At 44.8% G+C, this 21,796-nt stretch overlaps 1 protein-coding gene across 5 annotated transcripts in view; it reads right to left on the bottom strand.

The window, feature by feature from the left end:
• Positions 1 to 21,796, bottom strand: part of ANK3 (ankyrin 3) — a 350,441-nt gene that overhangs the window by 177,426 nt on the left and 151,219 nt on the right. For all 5 annotated transcript variants that reach the window (XM_075934865.1, XM_014573512.3, XM_014573510.3 and 2 more), the window contains one exon: positions 10,451 to 10,549. In XM_075934865.1, the coding sequence (XP_075790980.1) occupies positions 10,451 to 10,549 (99 nt within the window). The remainder of the gene's footprint in view (positions 1 to 10,450; positions 10,550 to 21,796) is intronic.

Below are 21,796 nucleotides of genomic sequence, written 5' to 3' on the forward strand. Positions count from 1 at the left end.
TCCACTTATTCCCCCAGCAGCAGCAGCTCTGTGCAGCTCCACGTTGGGTGCCCAGGTCAGGGGAGGGGAGGGCACCCTCTTTTCTTGAGCAGATGCAGCTGGGGGTAAGCGGAGGTGCCCCTTCTCCCAGCACAAAGCTGCCATGACCTCTGGGGGGGGGGGTGGAGGAGGAGTGAAGCACCTCCCCCCACAGTCCCAGCACACAGCTGCCACAGCTGTTGGGGGGAGAAGGTACAGTCCCTTCCTCCCCCACCGACCCAGAACAGAGCTGCTGTGGCAGCTCTGTGCTGGGGCCAGCTGGCAGAGGTGGCACTCTGCATGCCTGCTCTAAGCCCCTGGAACAGAATCATACAATTATAGACTATTAGGACTGGAAAGGACTGTGAGACGTCATCAAGTCCCTGCCCTCATGGCGTGACAAAGCACCGTCTAAAATGGGATCATCCCTGATAGATGTCTGCCTAACCTGCTCTTAAATATCTTCAGTGAGGGGAATTCCATAACCTCCCTGGGCAACTTATTCCAGTGTTTAAACATTCTGACAGTTAGGAACTTTTTCCTAATGTCCAACCTAAACCTCCCTTGCTGCAATTTAACCTTCTTGCTTCCTGTACTAACATCAGAAGCCAAGTAGAACAATTTTTTTCCCTGCTTCTTGTAACATCCTTAGAAATACTTGAAAACTGCTGTCATGTCCCCATTCAGTCTTTTCTTTTCTAAACTAAACAAGTCCAGTTCTTTCAGTCTTCCCTCATAGGACATGTTCTCTAGGCCTTTAATCATTTTTGTGTCTCTTCTCTGGACCTTCTCCAATTTCTCCACATCTTTCTTGAAATGTGGTGCTCAACTAATCAGTGCAGGGTAGAGCGGAAGAATGACTTTTTGTGTCTTACTCACAACACTCCTGTTAATGCATCCCAGAAACATGTTTGCTTTTTTTGCAACAGTGTCACACTATTGACTCCTATGTAGCTTGTGATCCACTATGATAGGCTCAGATTTGGAGTCCTGGGGCCGAGGGGGAAGTGCAGGTGTGTTATGATGCTGTGGCCAGATGGGGGCTTGGCCCCAATTGTGGGCTTCATTTTTAAATAAAATATTATGTCAAACACAAAATGTTTCAGCATTGTCTTTATTTATGAGAGGGGCGGGCGGGGAACCTGTTTTGGGTCAGGGCTTCCCTTGTCGACCGATCCGCGTCTTGACTTGCGTGCTGTGCCAACGATCAGCTGAGCCGGTAAGTGCGGCAGCCATTTTTATTTTAATGAAGCCAGGGATATTTAAATCCCCGCTTCATTGACTATGTCGGGTAGCCTATTTTACATGTCTCTGTTGGCAGAGACATGTCGTCTAGACATACCCTTACTGTTTAAGAGGAGTTCTTGAACATACAAACATACAAACAGACAAATTTTCTCAAATATATCGTAAATACACACATAAACCATACGAAGAAATAACTCAGACAAAACTCAGAATTTATTTCTGAATTTTTGGTTTCATTTCATGGCATTAGGATTTAAATAAGGACAAAATAGATGGATGAAGGCAAATCAGCATTTTCAACAGATGAAGTACCTAAAATGTATAAAACCAGGGGTTCTCAGACTGTACTATATTTTAAAATTAAGACTATTTTGTGGGTTCCTCTCTACCTATTCCCAATGACATGCCACCGCCCAGTAAAAATGATTAAGCTCTCTGGGTAAGAGCAGAGAGCTTCCGGCATAAAAGATTGTCCTAAGCTATTTGTTACCGTAAAAAAGTTTAACATAGTTCTGTGAAGTAGTAGCAGGTCCTTCACATGAGAAAAGTGTAGTTTAAATAAACTATCCTTGTACAACTTGTTAATGAGGTGGGATGACTTGGAATACACAGAAGGAACTCCGAGTCCCAGAGGTAACTATAGAGGAGGAGGTGTTGAGGCCATTAGAACCCAGAATGATGTGGGAAGGGGTGAGCAGAATATGAAAGCACAGAATATGAGGAGCAGAGGTGGAGGGCGAGCAGAGTGGATTACAAAATAGAAGCAGAGATGGCCACATCTAAGTAGAAGAGTTGGCCAGTATCTGGAGAAAAGCTTAGAGAAGCAGCCGCAGATGGCAAGAAGTAACAGCACAGACCAGTGGTTGGGACTGGATAATAATGAATCTTAGCAGCAGACAACTGCTGATGATGGAAGATGATCATGTGGCTAACACACACACTTTATTCCTTGTGCTATTTTAGTATGGATACACCCTGTGGCCCTAGGCATGCCATTTCACAATTGTGTGTCCATGTCTTTCCACTTGTAAATGCTTCTCTATCACAGCCCCATCGTGAGGCATAATTCACTGATGTTTGTAAAAAGCACTTTTGGATCCTGCTGCCTAGGAGAACACACAGGGCCATGGAACTAAGAAGAAATCCAGGAGAGAAAACAGAAACCAAGAAGTTGATGGTCATATGATAATTGAGAAGAAACACAGTAGAGCACCCAAGTGATCAAATGACTATAGCTAACATCTGAGTGGCAAAGACAAATGAATTTTAGAATCAGTAAAAATAAGGACATGTGGTTGTTACATAGCACATCCTTCATCTCTAATTGTCAAATTGCTTTATAAAGGATTAGGTTTCATTAATCTCATTTTTTTTAAATTATGGAAACTGAGGCATACCAAGTCACCTGCTCACCATCTCACATAGCAAGTCACCAGTAAAATGAGGACTTGAATTCAGGTCTTTTGACTTAGAGTCCCATGTTCTTTTCATTAGGCCATTGTGCCTCCCATGTAACTAAAATTAAGCATATAATAATCTGGAAAAGGCCAACTGTGTACTTGCCAATCTTTATAAGGAAATAGTAAGACCTTTTTCTTGGATCATCTTGAAGGTTTTTTCTATTATACTGACAGAGTTCTAAGAGTTAAAAGTTTAAATTCTTTTCAAAAGATATGTCATGTTTTGAGGAAGTTCTTAACTGATTTGAAAAGAACTGAGCCAAATATTTTTTTTTCCAGAGGATAATACGGTGGTTCAATCCCAACTGGATGTCATTCAGGCTACATCTACACTGCAGCCTTTTGTCGGCAAAGACAATGCAAATGAAGTGCTCATTAGCATTTGTTGTGTTGTCATTTGCATAATCTCTGCGGATGCTTTTTGCACAAGATCCTGTATACCTTTTTTGAGGCATAAGGGACCTTGCGCAAAAGGGTTTTTTGCACAAAATGGACCCGTCTACACTAATTGTTTTTGCACAAAAACCTCTTCCACAAAAAGCATCGGCAGAGAATATGCAAATGACAGCACCACAAATGCTAATGAGTGCTTCCGACAAAAGGCTACAGTGTAGACATAACCTCAGTGTTATTATGCCTCTCATCTTACCTCATAAATTCTGTCAATATTACCACATCAGAGAGAAAGCCCAAGCAACAGAACTTCTGCTTGTTCTTCACTTTTCTTATGGGCATATATAATAAGATTTCAGGGTTGTTACTCTGCATGCCACTCTGAAGTCTAGATGTCCGTAGAGGTGATACGAAGTGAAGAAACAGGCTACAAAAGTGGCTGAACACTCTTTTTGATAATAAATCACCAGATTGAATAATCATGTGCTTTCAAAGTCTGTTACTTTCCAATTTTTAATTTCTCAGCAATTTTGATTTAATTTCTCCTATGCGGTATACAGCTATAGTAAGGCATGCTATGCCAAGGGTCCTAGACTACTATAGTATAAGAGATAATTCAACAAATCACCACACTTACACTACAGCTAATCTGCAAGTAACAGTTTATTACTGTGGGGAACTGGCACGCCCATGCACCCAACTGCCACCCACACAAATCAACATGAATCTCCTAGCAAAATCCCCTTCACCACAAATTAACAAACTACCCACATAACATAGCCAGCATACACAATAACCGCAAATATACAAAACCCCTCATGCCACCATACTGCTGTCATTCACCACCCACAAATTAACACAAAACTCTCAATATAAGTCTCCCTGCACACAAATCAACACACCCACTCACACAACAAAATTATCACCATGCACAACAACCCCAAACATCACTCTCAATCAGTAATGTTTGCTGAGTCACTGTGAAGTGATGGAAACAGCTACAAACATGGTGGAGAACATTTTTTGTTTGTAATATCATCAGGTTCAATCACCATGGTGATTCGAGCCTGACCAATCTGATTAGCTTCTATGATGAGGCAACTGGCTATGTGGATGTGGGAAAGTCAATGGATGTGATAAACCTTGACTTTAGTAAAGCTTTTGATACGGTCTCCCACAATATTCTTGCCAGCAAGTTAAGGGAATGTTGATTGGATAAATGTACGGTAAGATGGATAGAAATATGGCTAGAAGGCCAGGCCCAGCGGGTAGTGATCAATGGGTTGATGTCAGGATGGCGGTTGGTTTCTAGCGGAGTGCCCCAAGGTTCGGTTCTGGGACCGGTTTTGTTCAATATCTTTATTAATGACCTGGATGAGGGGATGTATTGTACCCTCAGCAAGTTTGCGGATGATACTAAGCTAGGGGGAAAGGTAGATACGCTTGAGGACAGAGATAGGGTGCACAGTGACTTAGACAAATTGGAGGATTGGGCCACAAGAAATCTGATGAGGTTCAACAAGGACAAGTGCAGAGTCCTTCACTTGGGACAGAATAATCCCAAGCATAGTTAAAAGCTGGGGACCAACCAGCTAAGTAGTAGTTCTGCAGAAAAGGACCTGGGGGTTACAGTGGATGAGAAGCTGGATATGAGTCAACAGTGTGCCCTTGTAGCCAAGAAGGCTAATGGCATATTAGGGTGCATTCAGAGGAGCATTGCCAGCATATCCAGAGATGTCATTATTCTCCTTTAATCGGCTTTGGTGAGGCAACATCTGGAGTACTGTGTCCAGTTCTGGGGCCCCCACTACAAAAAGGATGTGGATGCATTGGAGAGGGTACAGCAGAGGGCAACCAAAATGATTAGGGGGCTGGAGCATATGACCTCTGAGGAGAGACTGAGGGAGTTGGGTCTATTTAGTCTGCAGAAGAGAAGAGTGAGGGGGGGGATTCGATAGCAGACTTCAGCTTCCTGAAGGGAGGTTCCAAAGAAGCTGGAGAAAGGCTGTTCTCAGTAGCGGCAGAAGGCAGAACAAGGAGCAATGGTCTCAAGTTGTGGTGGAATAGGTCCAGGTTGGATATTAGGAAAAACTATTTCACTAGGAGGGTAGTGAAGTACTGGAATGGGTTACCTAGAAAAGTAGTGGAGTCTCCATCCCTAAAGGTGTTTAAGTCTTGGCTTGACAAAGCCCTGGCTGGGTTGATTTAATTGGGATTGGTCCTGCCTAGAGTAGGAGGCTGGACTTGATGACGTTCTGAGGTCTCTTCCAGCTCTATGGTTCTATGATTCTATGATTCATGGCCTAGTACTGCTCAGTTTTTAAATTCACAGCCATTTTTGGCTTGTTTACACACATGACTTTATGAATTGCACAGCACAAACTTTCAGCTCCTAGTTTTTAAATAAATACCATAGTTAGTCTACGCCGTGGTGTCCAACCAGTTCTGAAGCAGTAGCCACCATAGCGAACTAGCCACACTCAACTGGCCAAATAGCCACACTGGTCAAGTCAACTAGCCAAAAAGTTACATGTGGCTACTGGCTAGCATGTTGCACACCACGGGTTTTAGGACCCATCTAGTATTGTAGCGTTAGGTGCCACATTGCTGAATACAGTTAGTTAATCACTTTTTAGGCTACAGCATGCAGCCATGTTTACTTTAAATCCAGCTGGGGAATGACTGATTAAACAGCAGTTCTACAGAAAAGGACCTGGGAATTACAGTGGATGAGAAGTTGGATATGAGTCAACAGTGTCCCTGTAGCCAAGAAGGCTAATGGCATATTGGGGTGCATTTGTAGGAACATTGTCAGTAGATATAGGGAAGTGGCACTGGTGAGGCCACATCTGGAGTCTTACGTACAATTCTGCACCCTCTCTCACTATGGAAAGGATGTGGACAAATGGAGAAAGTCCAGCGGAGAGCAACAAAAATGATTAGGGGTCTGGAGCACATGACCTATAAAGAGAGGCTGAGGGATTTCGGCTTATGTAGTCTGCAGAAGAGAAGAGTGAGGGGGGATTTGATAGCAGCCTTCAACTTCCTGAAAGGAAGTTCCAAATGGGATGGAGAGAGGCTGATCTCAGTGGTGACAGATGAAAGAACAAGGAACAATGGTCTCAAGTTACAGTGGGGGAGGTCTAGGTTGGATATTAGGAAAAACTATTTCACTAGGAGGGTGGCGAAGCACTGGAATTGGTTACCTAGCAAGGTGGTGGAATCTCCATCCCTAGAGGTTTTTAAGCCCCAGCTTGACAAAGCCCTGGCTAGGCTGATTCAGTTGGGGTTGATCCTGCTTTTGGCCGGAAGCTGGACTCTATGACTCCTGAGGTCTCTTCCAGGGCTGTGATTCTATAATTCTGTGATGGAAAAATGAAGCAAAGGGACATAAGTCATTTGCACTGAGCAAATCATAGAGACAGTGGTGACTGGGCGTAATCTTGAGTTAAAGAGGCACTCGGGATAAAAGCAAGTGGAAGGAAAGCTGCATGGCTTTTCCCCAATAGAAAGGTGTTGCAGGTAAAGCTGCAGACAAAAGCTGCATTCAGCAGTTCCTACTGTAGCTGGAAATGGAAGGGACTCCTAAGCACAGTGCTGGAAACCCAGAGCTTTGGGAGTTGATGAAAACTGCACAACTAGAGGACGTGTAGGACCTCTTCTTTGCTCACATCAGATTAGCTATGCCAGCACATATGCAATTGCAGGCAAATGGTGGTACCTCAGCCTGGCCATGTGCCAGATATATCCCACTGGAAACAAAACAAGCCAACAAGAAAAGAATAAAAGCTTAAAAACAGAAATCAAGAAAACCCCAAACTTCTGCAAACAAGTCCAAAAGGAGGGAGAGAGAACGGAACAGGCGAGGAACAGAAAGAAGCAGGAAATGTGCTGGGGTGTGGCAGGTAGGGAGAAAGGTTTGGGGTAAGGAACCCTGTGAAAGGGACTCCAACAAGCTGCATTAATACAGCAGAACTTTTCATGACATGTTTTTCCACCCAAGTATATGTGTTCTAAATGATGAGACAAAGATCTCCTACGTTCTCCAAAAAGAAGAGGAGACATATTGTACAGTGGTGTAGTTTAGAAAAATCAAGTACTATTGTGACACAATAGTAATAGAGATGTAGCCGTGTTAATCTGGTCTTGCTGAAACAAAAGCCAGGACCATGCAGCACTTTAAAGACTAACAAGATGGTTTATTAGGTGATGAGCTTTCGTGGGCCAGACCCACTTCCTCAGATCAAAGCAGATCAGAGTAGATCAGGTCCTATGGCCACCTGTGGCCAATCCTGTGGTCCTGCCACACCCCATCCCAGAAAACTATAGACAAGTCGTCCAGGGGCCTAGAGAAACTGTGGAGGAACTGGCCAATAAGGGGCCAGGAATACTTACAAAAGGAACTGCAAAGCACAGGAGCAGTTAGTTGCAGGTCAGAGCACAAGGAGAGAAGACCAGGGATGACTGGCTGGCTGAGGGAGTGGCAGCACCACAGAGAGCTCTGGGTATGTCTACACTACAGCGCTAGTTCGAACTAACGCATCTAGAACTAAAAACTAGTTCGAACTAGCGTTTTGCTAGTTCGAACTAGCAAGTCCACATTGAGTGGACTCTGAACAGGGCTTAAGGATGGCCGGAAGCAGTGCTGGCAGGTCATAAAAGGAGGACTTAGAGCATGGAGATGCTGTCTCAGGCTAGCCGAGGGCTGCGCTTAAAGGGTCCCGACCCCCACCCCGGACAGACAGTTCTCAGGGGTGCCCCGCTTGCAAAGAAGTTCTGGCTTGGAGTGCCCTGAGTGCCCACACTGGGCACATCACAGCACTCGGCCATCAGCCCGGCTGCACTTGCCGCAGGCTGCCATCTGGGGAGAGGGAGTAATTGGGGGGCTGCAGGAGAGCTTCCACCCCCAGAAGCCCGCAGAGCCAGCCCAGTCCTCCCCATCGGGGGCTCGTACCCCATTCCTCCCTCACCTCCTTCCACTTGCCCTTCCCTAGCCCCCCTTCTTCTTGATGTACAAAATAAAGATAACGTTTCTTCCAACATTGACTCTGTCTTTATTGAAAAAAACTGGGGGAGACTGGGAAAAGGAGGTGGGAGAGGGGAAGAGAAAGGCTGGGAGAGGGGAGGGCAACTAACATGATCAGGGGTTGGGAACAGGTCCCAGATGAAGAGAGGCTACAGAGACTGGGACTGTTCAGCTTAGAAAAGAGGAGACGGAGGGGGGACAGGATAGAGGTCTGTAAAAGCAGGGGTTGGGTGGAGAGGGTGCATTCAGAAAAGTTCTTCATGAGTTCCCATAAAGAAGGACTAGAGGACACCAAAGGAAAGGAATGGGTAGCAGGCTTGAAACTAGTAAGAGAAAGTTGTTCTTGACAAAGCAAATAGTTAACCTGTGGAACTCCTTGCTGCAGGAGGCTGTGAAGGCTAGAACTAGAACAGAGTTGAAAGGGAAGTGAGATCAAGTCATGGAGGTTGGGTCCATGGAGTCCTATTAGCCAGAGGGTAGGAGTGGTGTCCCTGCCCAAAGTTTGTGGAAGGCTGGAGAGGGATGGCACGAGACAAATGGCTTGGTCATTGTCTTCGGTCCATCCCCTCCAGGGTCCCTAGGGTTGGCCGCTGTTGGCAGACAGGCTACTGGGCTAGATGGACCTTTGGTCTGACCCAGGACGGCCATTGTAAGCTCAGGGCTCAGTGTCGGGGGTCTCAGTGGACCCCCTTGATTTTCATGCACACCTGCTCCTGAGTGGCCAGGCTGGCAGCTCTCCTGCCCTAGACGGCCACTTTCCTGTGCCTAGTGCGGAGATCATGGACGAGGTCCACGATGTCCGCACTAGCCCAGGAAGGTGCCCACCTCTTGCGGTCCAGGGCAAGCTCCCGGGAGCCGCCAGCCTGGTCCCGGCAAGAGGGGGTGGGCTGGGGGGCATCGGGTGGGTGGCTCTGTGCCGTGCCAGGTGCAGGGTCTGCTAGCTGGGTGCTGGCAGGCTTGCACCTGGCACGGGCACCGTAGCCAGCCCGTGCCCCTTTAAAGGGTCCGGGGCCGGGAGGGGGGCATAGAGTTTCCCTGGTGTTGGCCAGAGTGGCCACCAGGGAAACCTGGGGAGGGCTAGCCTCCCACTAGTTCGAACTAAAGGGCTACACAGCCCTTAGTTCGAACTAGCTAGTTCAAACTAGGCGTTAGTCCTCGTAAAATGAGGTTTACCTAGTTCGAACTAAGCGCTCCGCTAGTTCGATTCAAATTCGAACTAGCGGAGCGCTAGTGTAGCACCTATTAAAGTTAGTTCGAACTAACGTCCGTTAGTTCGAACTAACTTTGTAGTGTAGACATACCCTCTGAGTGGAGAGCTGGATAGACTCTGTGAACTATGATGAGATGGATGAACCGAAGTAAAGACCTGAGTTAAGAGCAAGAAGGGAAGGGAAGGCCTGGAGGCACCATTCTCATCCAGAGTGAGGAAACAGACTTGGAGGCACTTTACAGAGGGCACCGAGATGGGCCCCTCCCTGTTAGACCATGTACCCCGGAAGGGGTTGTAATTCACACCAGGCTATGTGGCTGAAGGGCTGAGTAGCCTTAGAGGCTGATAAACTAAAGCAGTGAAGGTACACACACTTGGCCAGATGGGGGCGCTTATGGGAGGTGAGCGCCACCTCATGACAGCTATGCTCTAACGTAAAATCAGAAGTAAGTCTGGTGCTTGAGTTTCCACTGAATAGCAAGGTTTGGCAAATGCTAACTTTTTAATGAGAATGCCTGCATTTGAAGTAGGCTGCCCACCCTAATGAAGATGATTTGAAATGCGCACAAAGAGCTTTAAGGAAGAATGGCAATGCATTAAAAGTGCACTGACAAAGCAAAGAGATAGGAAATGGAGGAACTTGGTAATGAACCAAGAGCACCACAAAACTGCCTCCGCAAGGAAACATTACTACTCCATTGTTACCTTGTATCCCTGTGGTACCTTTGGAACAAGCTAAAGACATAGTCTGCATCTGTTCAGTACAGAACAGTCAAATAGAAACCAATGTTTTCCAGACATCTGAATTCTGAGCAACAGCATATTCCATATTGATCTTTTTGATCACAAGGAATCTTTTTCCTGTATGTAAAAATATCTCAATTAAAAGTCTATGACCAGCACATATTATTTCATAGAGGTACATAAGCACACTACAAATGACATTCTGCTTGGACAGTCTCTAACACAGTTGTCTAAATTTGATGAGAAGCTAGAATATTATCACAAAAGACTTAATCTATTTAAGATATACATAGTTACATGCAGAGAATGGTCAAAGATTATTCTCGTCAACAGGTGAACGGTACAATTTACCTTGGTTTTGGAGAGAATGGGGGCCCCACGATCAAGCAGCATTTTCACAACCTGTTCATGCCCACTTCTTGCTCCACAGTGGAGAGGTGTCAGCCCATCCTATTGAATACAAGAATCAGAAGCCATTATTGTTCATTTTCTTAAGCATACGTTACTGCAGGACGTTTCTGTGTGTTTGATAGTAATGCATCATCAATACTGCTGAAGATCAAATAACATTCCTTGAATCATTTATTCCATGAATGACATGGTATTTTCAAACAGAAGATTGTTTAACTTTTTTATTGTGTACCCAGCACTTGCATGTCTACATCTTGAATGAGAGAGGAATTACGTGATCAACCTGTAATTTAGATACCAGTTACACTATGTAAATCTGTGTTAGCTGAATGTATTTTAAAAAAAAAGGCTCAGCACATGATGGATTTACATTAAAGACCTTCTTGTGGATGTGATTTTAGAAAGTGGTGCGTGCAATTTCTCACCTGATTTATACATGCATTTAACATGACTGAATATGCAAACAGCCTTCAGTTTCCAAAAGCTTTGTGTCCAAGTGTGGGAATTCCATGTACAAATCAGGTCCTGCAGCCTATGCAGCCTGACTCTGGTCCCTCTGGACTGCAGCTGATTGGGAGGCAATGGTCCAGCCACCCCCCCAGTGGCCTTTTGGGGGGATGGTATGGGTGTGGGGGATTGCCATTGCATCCAGCAGTCCCCCCAGCCCTGCATGTAGTCCGGGGAGCGATGTTCCAGGGGCTGGCTCTGGCCTCCAGCGCCTCCTCCCACACCTGAATTCTGCCTGGGAAAGCGAGGCTCTGGGGGCTGGCCCCGGCCTGCAGCTGCCTCCTCCTGGGCTGAAACCTGTCCTTTGGGGGCATCCTCTGGATGACAGGCTGATCTTCCCAGCCCCAGGTGTGGTCCCTGACTGTGGCTCCCTTTTGTTCAATGCAAGGGTTTGCCTGTACAGCGTGCCTGTGGGATCCTGAGATGGAGGCGATTCCTCCTCCTGGACTTTTTCCTGGTGTGCCGTGCCTATGCCCTCGACATACTGCGCCATTAGGCACACGAAGGGAGACACCAAAATTACAATGGCTTCATGCAAAACAGGATCCATATTTGTGCTGCTATGTGATCTGTGCAGGCAAGCAGGGACAAACGGCACAAAAAGACTGTTTGCTGTTCATCTCAATCAAGGGGAGAGGAAATTGGGATGTGAATGAGTAGTCGACTAGTTGATTAACTGATAAGCCCAGGCTTATTGGTTAACCTGGTCAACTACTCACATCTCCCCCCCCCCCACCTCCCCGAAGAAGCTGCTGGGAAGCTCTGTCCATGGTGACCTAGGCCTGCTGCAGGCAGAGGCTGCTTCATAGCAGCAACCCCTCTTGTGGGGGGCAGAGACTCCCCCCACGGACAGGGTCTGCTTCTATGAAGCAGACTCTGTCCACAGCCGTGCTGCTACTGGCCACGGACAGAGGCTGCTTTGTGGAAGCCTCTCCCCACTCTCCCCCCAGCAGTCTCTGTACTCAGGGAGCTCGGACCCTCCATGGACAGGGACTGCTACCACCTCGCAGAGTGGCAGGGGGCTCTCTGGGAGTGGGGCCAAATTGCACTGGCTTGCAGCCCCGCCATCAGGGACTATAGACTAGTCAACTACCTGCTAAGAATTCATGTGGTTAGTCGACTATTACAGGCAGTCCCCGGGTTACGTACAAGATAGGGACTGTAGGTTTGTTCTTAAGTTGAATTTGTATGTAAGTCGGAACTGGTACATATTGTAGGGGAAACTCTAGCCAAACATTTCTCCAGAGCTCAGTTTTATTCTCCCACACCTCACTTCCCTCAGTCCTTTATTCTCAAGCTGAGGTGTCTGCTGAGAAAAGCCGCTCCGCGTCTCCCTGGTCTGCTGGGGGGGGGGGGGGGGGGGCGCTAGCTTCGCGACTCCCTGGTCTGCTGGGGAGAAGCAGCTAGTGCGGGGTTGCCTCACCCCGTTTGTAAGTAGGGATCCGATGTAAGTCGGATCCATGTAGCCCGGGGACTGCCTGTATATTAACCGATAGCTAACATCCTTACAAGGGAGTAAATGAGTGCATTCTGAGACACTGATGACACGAACCCATTACCACCTGCTGCACAGTTTTGATCCGAGCATGCACTGGGTGCATAACCCAGAATTTAAAGCGGCACAGGCACTATGGGATAGCTATTTTGTTTGCAAGAGGTGGCGGGCACTGAAGCCTATGACATAAATGGTTGGGCAATGTCTCATGTGACCGAATAGTCCAAACCAGGATTTGCATGATTTTTGGCAGAAATTGCAAAGGAATGTATCTTGCTTGCTTCCCATGGGCTCTTTTCTCTTCTAGCTGTAGGAGCTAGCTCCTGTCATGAATTTTGATGCCCTGATAGAGAGGATAGTGGCACTTGTCACTGTAGGCCAAAAGGCCTACCTGATGGAATTGTATGAGGAGTATTATTTATATTTGTTTTGCTAATGTGCATTTTAAATTAGTAAGAAGAAATTGCTTTTTTTGTTAAAAAAATTATAAGCCTTCTATCACTACCTCAAAAATTCAATAACTAAACAGTGGGATAATTTACCTAAACCCTTAATAAGTAAAAGCCATTATACATGACCTGCCTATAAAACAAAAAACAAAAAAGTATGGGAGTAATTCCTCTGTTTTGCCTGAAGTCATCAAGAAAACTGGTAAAAGAAAAGATATATTTTAATCTGCCACCCTTCCCTGCAAGGGGGAGGGAGGAAAGAATGTTCTTCTTTTCTTTCAGAACTTCAAAAACAAACAAAAATAATGTTTTGTGTTGTTTCTCTTGTGTTGTTGCTAGCTGCGTATTACATTCTAAGAAATAAACTTAAATGTTAAGCACAAAATGAAATCACCAAAAAGGTTAGTAATAACATTGGTTATTAAAAAAAGTCTGTAATAATTATTTTCTGTGGCCAAACACTTATAAGTATGCTTCAATCACTCTCCCTTTATAAAAACTGTTAAAAAATCCAAATGAAAGTGTGGCACCTTAGTCCCACCTTCAGCACTTAAAACAAAAAGCAGCCATAGCTTCCCTTTATGCTTTCCCAGCTAGTCAAATCTATTTGGTACTGTTTGGCTGTCAATAAAGTGACACTAGCAGCTGCTCTACTGCAAAACAATAATAATGACAAACCCAGCACCAATAGCATATGAATCTAAAAAGCCAAAAGGTATAAAATTAAACTTTAACCCCTTTGAGTGTAAATGTCTAGCAGCTCTCTGGGCAGTACATTCCTTTAACCTGCTCACAAACACTGTGCCTATTACTATCCAAAATAATCCCTTTGATATATTTTGTCAGGTAAACTAATGAAAGGTAAAGCTTCTAACAACAGTATGGCCCAGTGGATCATCAATCTAGTTTACAAAGGGATCACTGCTAACACAGTGTTCAAATCAAACATGTTGGTGCACGCTTTAATTAAAAAAGAACACCCAAATGTAAGTATCTAGTGGTCACTCTAAAAGGAAAGATTGCCATAGTGCAAATACCACCAAACCCAAAATTAAACACCATAAACCAAAACACCACAATCAGTTCACTGATAAAAACCCAGAACAAAACAGTAATACATTAAATATTCAACTTGAACCAGAGCATACAATCAAAGGAATTTTATTAATAAACTACCAAAAAGTTGTTTAAAAATCTAGCACTTACTGATCATTGTAAATTCCTTTTCAAATAAATAAAAACTTTCCCTACTGAAAACAATAACACTAACACTGCTACCCAGAAACTTTTTTGCAAAGGTGATATGTTGGCACACCTACTGCAAGGGAGGTGGCAAACTGCTCCGGGGCACAATGGCTCAAAAGGGCCCGGTGCTCATGACACAGTAGCAGCAGTGGTAAGAGCTCTAGGTCCTTTCAATTGCCATCAGAGCCCTGTGCGACCTCTCTGAGAGATGCTAAGGGCTGGGGGGTGAAGGGAGGAAGGGAGGGGTTGTGGCATGCACTAGGCCCCACCCCTTCCAGGAGTGCAGCTCTGTACTCTATACCTTGCCTGGGGCATGGCAATGATGTCATGCAGGCATGAAACCACAAGGTTATAAACTCAAATATAGGGGTGTATTTATTACAAAAAATTCAATAGTGCTTCATGCTTTAAAAATCAAACAAAAGTTTCATATCCCATACCAAACCCAATCCTCAAGTCAGGTGAACTTACCATAATGTATTATTTTCTAGTCCATGAAAACAAAACTATAAGCCTACTAACTACAAACAATGTTGTAAGTTGTAATTTTTCCGTGGAAAGTCAATTGGACTGTTTTGTACAAATGGGTGCCAGAAAATAAACAAATGAGGCCATTTAGTTGCCGCCCCAAAAATACAGGTATAGATATGCAAACTGGCCATTCTGCATCAGGGGTCAAAAGTTGTAAAGGTATCCATGCAAGACAAAAAAAATAATGGTATACCATTTGGTATAATATTTTCAAAGGCTGGTCCCCCTCAGAAACATCAATTTTAAATTATAATTAATCCTATAATTTTTTGTAGTAAATAAATATTGTTTGTATAATATGCAGCAAGATCCATACACTTGCTCTGAGACTGACCATTATAACTGGCTTGGGGACTGAGTTTGTCCTGTGACAACCAAAGGAGCATCAGATCGTAACTGACAGAGCCTGGCTCCTCACCCATGTTTTATCTAAGTGGCCATTAAACTGACTCAGGTCCAGGGCCAGCTCACAACATTTTGGCACCTGAGGTGGGGAGCTCAAATGATGCCCCCATGACCCCTCGCTTGGGCCAAAACTTTGAAAGGTCTCAATTCTACCTTCTTCCTGTTCTGCTCCTCTCATAGTACTGCTCTGCTACCTACCCCAATAAAGGAGAACTAACAACTTAAAATGCCTTGTCCAAAAATGTTAAGTAACACTTAACTTTCAAACGCCTGAACAGCAAATATAATTTTTCTTGTTTGCATAGTAAACACTGGCATTTTTATCTGTTTGAATAATCAAAGTGGTGATTTCTGTGCCTTCTTGGTTGCAAAAATTTGAACTGCTTCCTGAAGGTCCACAGTCTTGGCCAGCTCATGCTCTACTGAGATGGTTGCAAGGCCAACCAGTCTCTCCTGTGTCATTGTGGAGCGTAGATGTGTTTTTATTAACTTCAGCTTGGAGAAGCTGTGTTATCCACTGGCAGCTGTTACAGGAAGTGTTAGAAGTATGCACAGAGCAACAAAAGCATTTGGAAAGAGGGTGGTCATCTTATTTGTGCACATATATTCCAGAACAGCCTTTGGAGTTGATCCTGCTGAAATGTATCTTGAAAGGGTTTTTAGTTCAATACCTAAATCACTTGCATCAATATCGTGCATGTCACCATGTGTCAACAGTGTCTCTAGTGCCCTGCATTGCTGGTGTAGGTCTTTTTCAGGTATTGTGAGGAGTTTTGGAATATCATACAACATTCCAAATATACTGCTGTGATCCTTGAGCTGCATGAAATGTTCTTCAACTGACTGTATTGCACGATTTAGCACCCAGTTAAAGAATTCAACCTTGAATTGTTGTTTGAGGTCTCTTATGGGATTATACCATGCCTCGTAATCAAAATGTCTTCTTTGGTGACTCCTGTATTCTTGAATGCATGGGAAAATAGCTTCAGTGTGACATTCCTCTGCCAACTTCCGTGCACTCTTCAGGACATTTTGAAATCCCTCATCTGACCGGTAAGACTGTAGGTATGACTTTGCTTTGTCCAGTTGTTCCATTGCTCCAGATATATCAAGGTCAACACTTTGGAGTCTCTTGCTTACAACATTTATTTCAAACAGTATGTCATGCCACAACACAAAGCCACACAGAAATTTGAAGGTATGTATGTTTCTGGTGATTCCATTTCCCTCTGCCACTGTTCTTTCCCATCGTATGGCACTCAGTGGTTTCAGTGTCAGAGAGGATTTTCCCAGAAGTTGCTTCAAAATTTGCCATCGATGAGTTGATGCAGAGAAAAATACATAGATGCTTTGAATTACATTAAAAAATTCAACAACCTCACTAGAAGCTGATGCTGCATCACTGACCGCCAAGTTCAATGAATGAGAACTGCATGGGACAAAAAAAGCTTGAGGGTTTAACTCTCAGATCCGTATCTGCACTCTTCTGTTCTTTCCTCTCATGTTGGCACCATTATTGTATCCCCGACCTCTCATGTCAGTTATCGCAATTCCCGTATCTTCAAGCTTTCTAAGAAGCATATTGTCATACCAGCTCCTGTAGTATCATCAATGTCAATAAATTCTAGAAAATGCTCTCTGACAGTCACCATTACAGGGACATTTTCATTAGGTTCTGTAGTTGTTACAAAACGCACCATTAAAGTCATTTGTTCCGTATGGCTGATATCAGGTATGCAGTCCAGAATAACAGAGTAATATCTTGCTGACTTCAGATCTGCCACAATCTTCTGTTTAATTTTTGTTGCCAGTAACTGTATAATCTCATTTTGAATTGTTTTCACAAGGTAGTAATGTGTGTACATTTCTTGGGTGATGACTCTTCTTAGATGCTCCTGGAGTACAGCATCAAACTCAGCCATCAGCTCCACAATTTTAAGGAAGTTTCCATTGTTTGGCACGTACAGCTGATCTAAAGTGCCACGCAGTGCTAGGTTTTGGGTAGCAAGCATTCTCACAATGGCAATGAGCCTTTTCAGAACATTTTGCTAGTAAAGAGACTCTGATGCAATCTTCTCTTGATGTTGATCAGCTATGATGGCCTTTAACCTTAGTCTCATATCAAGCTCTTTCCACCCATGGAATGTTCTCTGGTGATTTGCTGCCTTCTCATGGCATGCCAGATTTCTAGCCAGATTTTTCCAGTCCTTTGTTCCTGTAGAACCCAATGTGGCTGGAACATTAGACTGGAAGAGTTTGCAACAACAATAGTATGCAGCAATCTGGGTTTTTGAGTATATAAGCCATGGCCTCTCCACTTTGTCACCATTGGGGTTTTCACACCAGTAATGTGTTGGATGGAAACTTCTATTTTCATTGTCTTTGGGGAACATGAAGTTTTTCACTTGCTGTGGCCCATGCAGTACAATGAAGCCCCTCAGGCTACTGCTCAAGTGGGTCCATAGGCCTGGATCATCTAGACTTAAGGAACTAAACTCAGCAGCAGCTGTTTCATGCACCTCCACCACACTCTTCTCTGATCTACACTTTTCTTTAGGAATGTGCATGCTTACATCCATTTGAGATGGAAATATGGATGCTGCAGTAGCTGCCAGGTCACCTGCACTCTGATTAACTGGAAGATCAGGCATCTCCTCATCACTAACATCTGCACTGGGGCCGGATGGCTCACCGTGAACATTTGTGTTAGGAGTAGCCATGGTAGCTAGAAGTGGGCCTCATCCTCCCTGACTGAATTGACCTTGTTATCTCTAGCCTTACTCTTGATTGGTACTCTCTTCTTATGCCGTATATTTATACCTGCCTCTGGAATTTCTACTACATGCATCTGACGAAGTGGATCTTTGCCCACATAAGCTTATGTGTCAATAAATCTGTTAGGTGCCACAGGACTCCTCATCGCATTTGTGTCTATGTATCTCAGGAGAGCTCCTTCCTGTTTAGATAGAAAAGCTTCCTTTGCTTTCTTTCTTTTTCTGAATGCTGCCCCAGAGGGGCATTTTCTTCTTTCACTCATGACTGCTGTTCTGTGCCAGCTATCATAGCTCTCAACACTCAATTGAAGGGGACAAATAAGCAGGCTGGTAGCAGGGCCTGAGTGAGGGAAGATATCAGCATCTTAAGGGCCTAACTGGCTCCTACTAATTCAGTTGACTGCCTGATCTCCTCCAGTGGGTTCAGGGAAGCAGCAATGAACAGGAAGCTCCCTGAGAAGCTGGTGTTAATCAGTCCAGGCCTCCTGGGGGTGCTAGAGAGGTACATCCAAATTCCTCCGCCTCTCTCTCCCTGTAGCTCCTGCTGCTTTCTGTTATTCCCTCTCACCTTTTCTCCTGCCTGCCTGTTACATCTCTTGTGCCCTCCTTCCTCCAGCAAAGCACTCCACCATCTCTGTGCATCTAGAGCAGAGAGAATACATCTGCACCAGCAGCAGACACAATTTTCTACACCCTGGGTCCTAGTGGCGCCCCCCCCCCCCCCCCCCCCAGACTGGCACCTGAGGTGGCTGCTTCAGTTTGCCTCATGTTAAGGTCAGCCCTGCTCAAGTTACTATAAAACTGGTAATTTTAATACCAGCTGCAGAACATGTATGTGTGTGTGTGTTTGAAAAATAAATGCATATGCTAATTTTATAGTGTACTGTCAGTAAACCTGACATATTGCCTTGTCCCATAAAAAAATCCGGGAGCTATATAAGGGTCTGCTGTGGAGGAGGAAGAGCAGTGAGAGCCTGGCTGTTAGGGAAGCAGGTGGCTTCCTGGAGCTAGAGAAGTGCTGGGGAGACAAGGCAGGGCTAGGGGAGCTCTGGCCAAGCAAGTTACCAGGCTGCAGTGCCTAAGGAGGAGAATAGGGTACTCTGGGAAAAAGAGGATCCTGGGGGTGTGAGCAGAGTGAACAACAACCCCGGAAGCGGGGCTCGGATACTGGTGTGGGCACTACTGGAAACATGGGGTGACACCACTTAGAGAAAGGCACCCAGCAAGGCAAGAAGAGCTAATTCCTAGGACAGCTGGCTGATGGCGCCATGGCAGTGAGTCAACCCTTCACGCAGTGTTTTGGGTGTTTAGCTTGAAGCTTCATGTTGTGCATTTCTTGGGGTGATTTTACTGTAAAAAAGTTTCCAAGCCAGAGTGCTCCAACCTGAGGTGGGTGGGGAGCTGGATGAGTCAGGCTGGACATGAGTGGCAAAAAAGGACAGGTGCCCAGGAGCCCCATCCTGGATTCCCAACAGGGCTGACGCCCTTTGCTCTGTGAGGGAGAGAGGCAGGACTGCCTGGCCACAGTGCTGGACCCAAACGTGCCCAGCGTGGGCCAGTCAGTACCTCTCAGGCTCTGCCCACGAGCTAAGCAGCCACCACTTTATACAATGATCTGGCGCTCCCAGCACCCCCAGGCTAGAAATGTTGATACCCTATACCTGTCTGTTCCAGCCAGCCCGTTAACTTGCGTCTTTCAGTGCTCACCCAGCCTGGGAGACACCTCGCCATTGTGGAGCATGTTCCCAGTGGAGGCCATGGGCAAAGGATCCCACCCACGGGCCACGTGTTGAGTCCTGCATAAACCCAAACTGCACCGCAGGCCGCAAACAAATGGGCCGCGGGCTGCATGTTGAGTACCCCTGCTGTAGAACCTAAATAGCTGAACTTTTAGACTATTTCCAGCTGTTTGCATTTAAGATAATTAAAGGATCTTGTGGAATCCCCTGTTCTAATACAACTATTTTTTTGATGCTAATACTGAGAACAAATGCCTGAAAGTCACTTGAAAGTCAATCCGTAAGTACTAGTAGTAAATCTTTGTGGACCATGACAGCAGATCATCCGTGAACAGAAATTCTCTGATTAACATCTATTTACGTTCATCTTTGACCTAAGTTGGGACAGGTTGAAAAAGTTTCCATGCACTCTTATATGAAGATACACTCATGTCCTTAAATGCACAGTTCAAGAGTACTGAAAAAAGATTCCAATGCATGTAAGGGCAAGAACTCTTCTTCGCTTCACTTTCCTTTCCATCTCAAAGCTATTTGGAGTGAATCCATCAAACTGGAGTTGCTCTTGTCTTGTGGAATGAAGGTATATGAGTTAACAAGGATGGTGGGCATTCTATTTTTCTAGTACTGCAAATAGAACTGTTCTGCTGACTGTGCTGCATGCTTTGGTTACGTCCTCAAAGGTGATGTACAATGATCAGTTTTACTCTCTGCATCTTTCTTGGAATCAACACAAAGAAAAAATAATGTCTATAGTTGATCCTCACCATCATTCAGGGTAGATATGATTTGCCGGCTGTTATAAGTGCACTAAGATGTTTTTTATGAAAGCTCGTCCTAGTACGCTTAATAGTGAGCTACCCAGTAGTTGCTGCAGTCATTCTTTTCACCTTTATTTTTATACAAAAAGTGGTGATGTTTGTGTCACATATCTTTTGTAGTATCTCACCCTTTTACCAGCATTTAAATAGCAGTTGATGAAGATATCTTTCCTGCATGTGAGGATTTCCGCTGGGAACTTGATAGCAAATCAATCATCTGGCTTAGCTCTTTAACAGTGGGCTCCACATCTAGTTCTGGCATAACCAGTAGAGTTGGTATTTGGTCCAGCGATTCACTGGAGATGTTTCTTTCTTGTGCATATAGTGATGAATAATATTCAATCCAATGAGACAACTGCTTGCCTTAATTTGTAATGATTTCACCAGTGTGTCATTTGTTAACAGGAGGATCTAGAGATTTCCTCAGGCTGTCAGACATGACTTTGAGGTGCCCTGTGTCTGAGGTTGTCTGTATCTCTTCACAGGGCTTGATGCACTAATGATTTGCACAATATCTGCTTGCTTGCTGCGCCTTGGTTTTGGCATGTAAAGTCTCATTTTGATGCTCTCTGTTGGCTTCTTTTTGTGTTTCAGATAGGCTGTGCTTCTAATGCTGATGAGAGGTAACAGTCCCGCTTCCTTTTTTTTTTTAAACTAGTTCTTTTTTTGGTGGACTCTTTCCCCTAGATGTAGCTAAAGCTGTTAGATGGACTGTTCTTAAACCTTCCCCACATTCCACTGCCATATCTGGTAATGACTTTGCATGCACAAACAAGCGCCATTTTGAATGTCTAGATGTGGTTCTTTCAAAAACAGCAGGCTTTTTCAAAAGATCCTGTAAACCTCAAGTTCAGACGGCAGTTTTACTTTCAAAATGGCACTTGTTCGAAAGAGCGCCGTGATGCGATTATGCAAACCAAGCATGGGATATTTAAATCCCCACTTCATTTGCACTTTCGAAGTGTCTCATTTACATCCCTCTGTTGACAGAGGGATGTAATCTAGACATAGTCTAACGTGTAAGATGATGTGTAAGGTGTGTATCATAGAATGTTTGTCTCAGACTACAAAAATGGGGGTACCACAACATAACTCTTTGGTTGGCCTAGGGGACAACAATGAAATCCATACTATTGACTGAGTCAAATCCATTGTCAGGGGGTATGTATGTGTAGTGGTTCAGTTGGGAGTCTATCTACTGGCAACTATTACTGTACTTCATTTGACAATAAACACGACTCAGATGGCTTCATATTTTATCTGAGTCTATGGTCTTTGGGAGCTTTCTTGAAGTCTATTATGCTAGCTATCTGAACAGAGCTG

The sequence above is a fragment of the Pelodiscus sinensis genome, chromosome 8 (assembly GCF_049634645.1).
Source record: "Pelodiscus sinensis isolate JC-2024 chromosome 8, ASM4963464v1, whole genome shotgun sequence".
NCBI classification, from domain to species: domain Eukaryota; kingdom Metazoa; phylum Chordata; order Testudines; family Trionychidae; genus Pelodiscus; species Pelodiscus sinensis.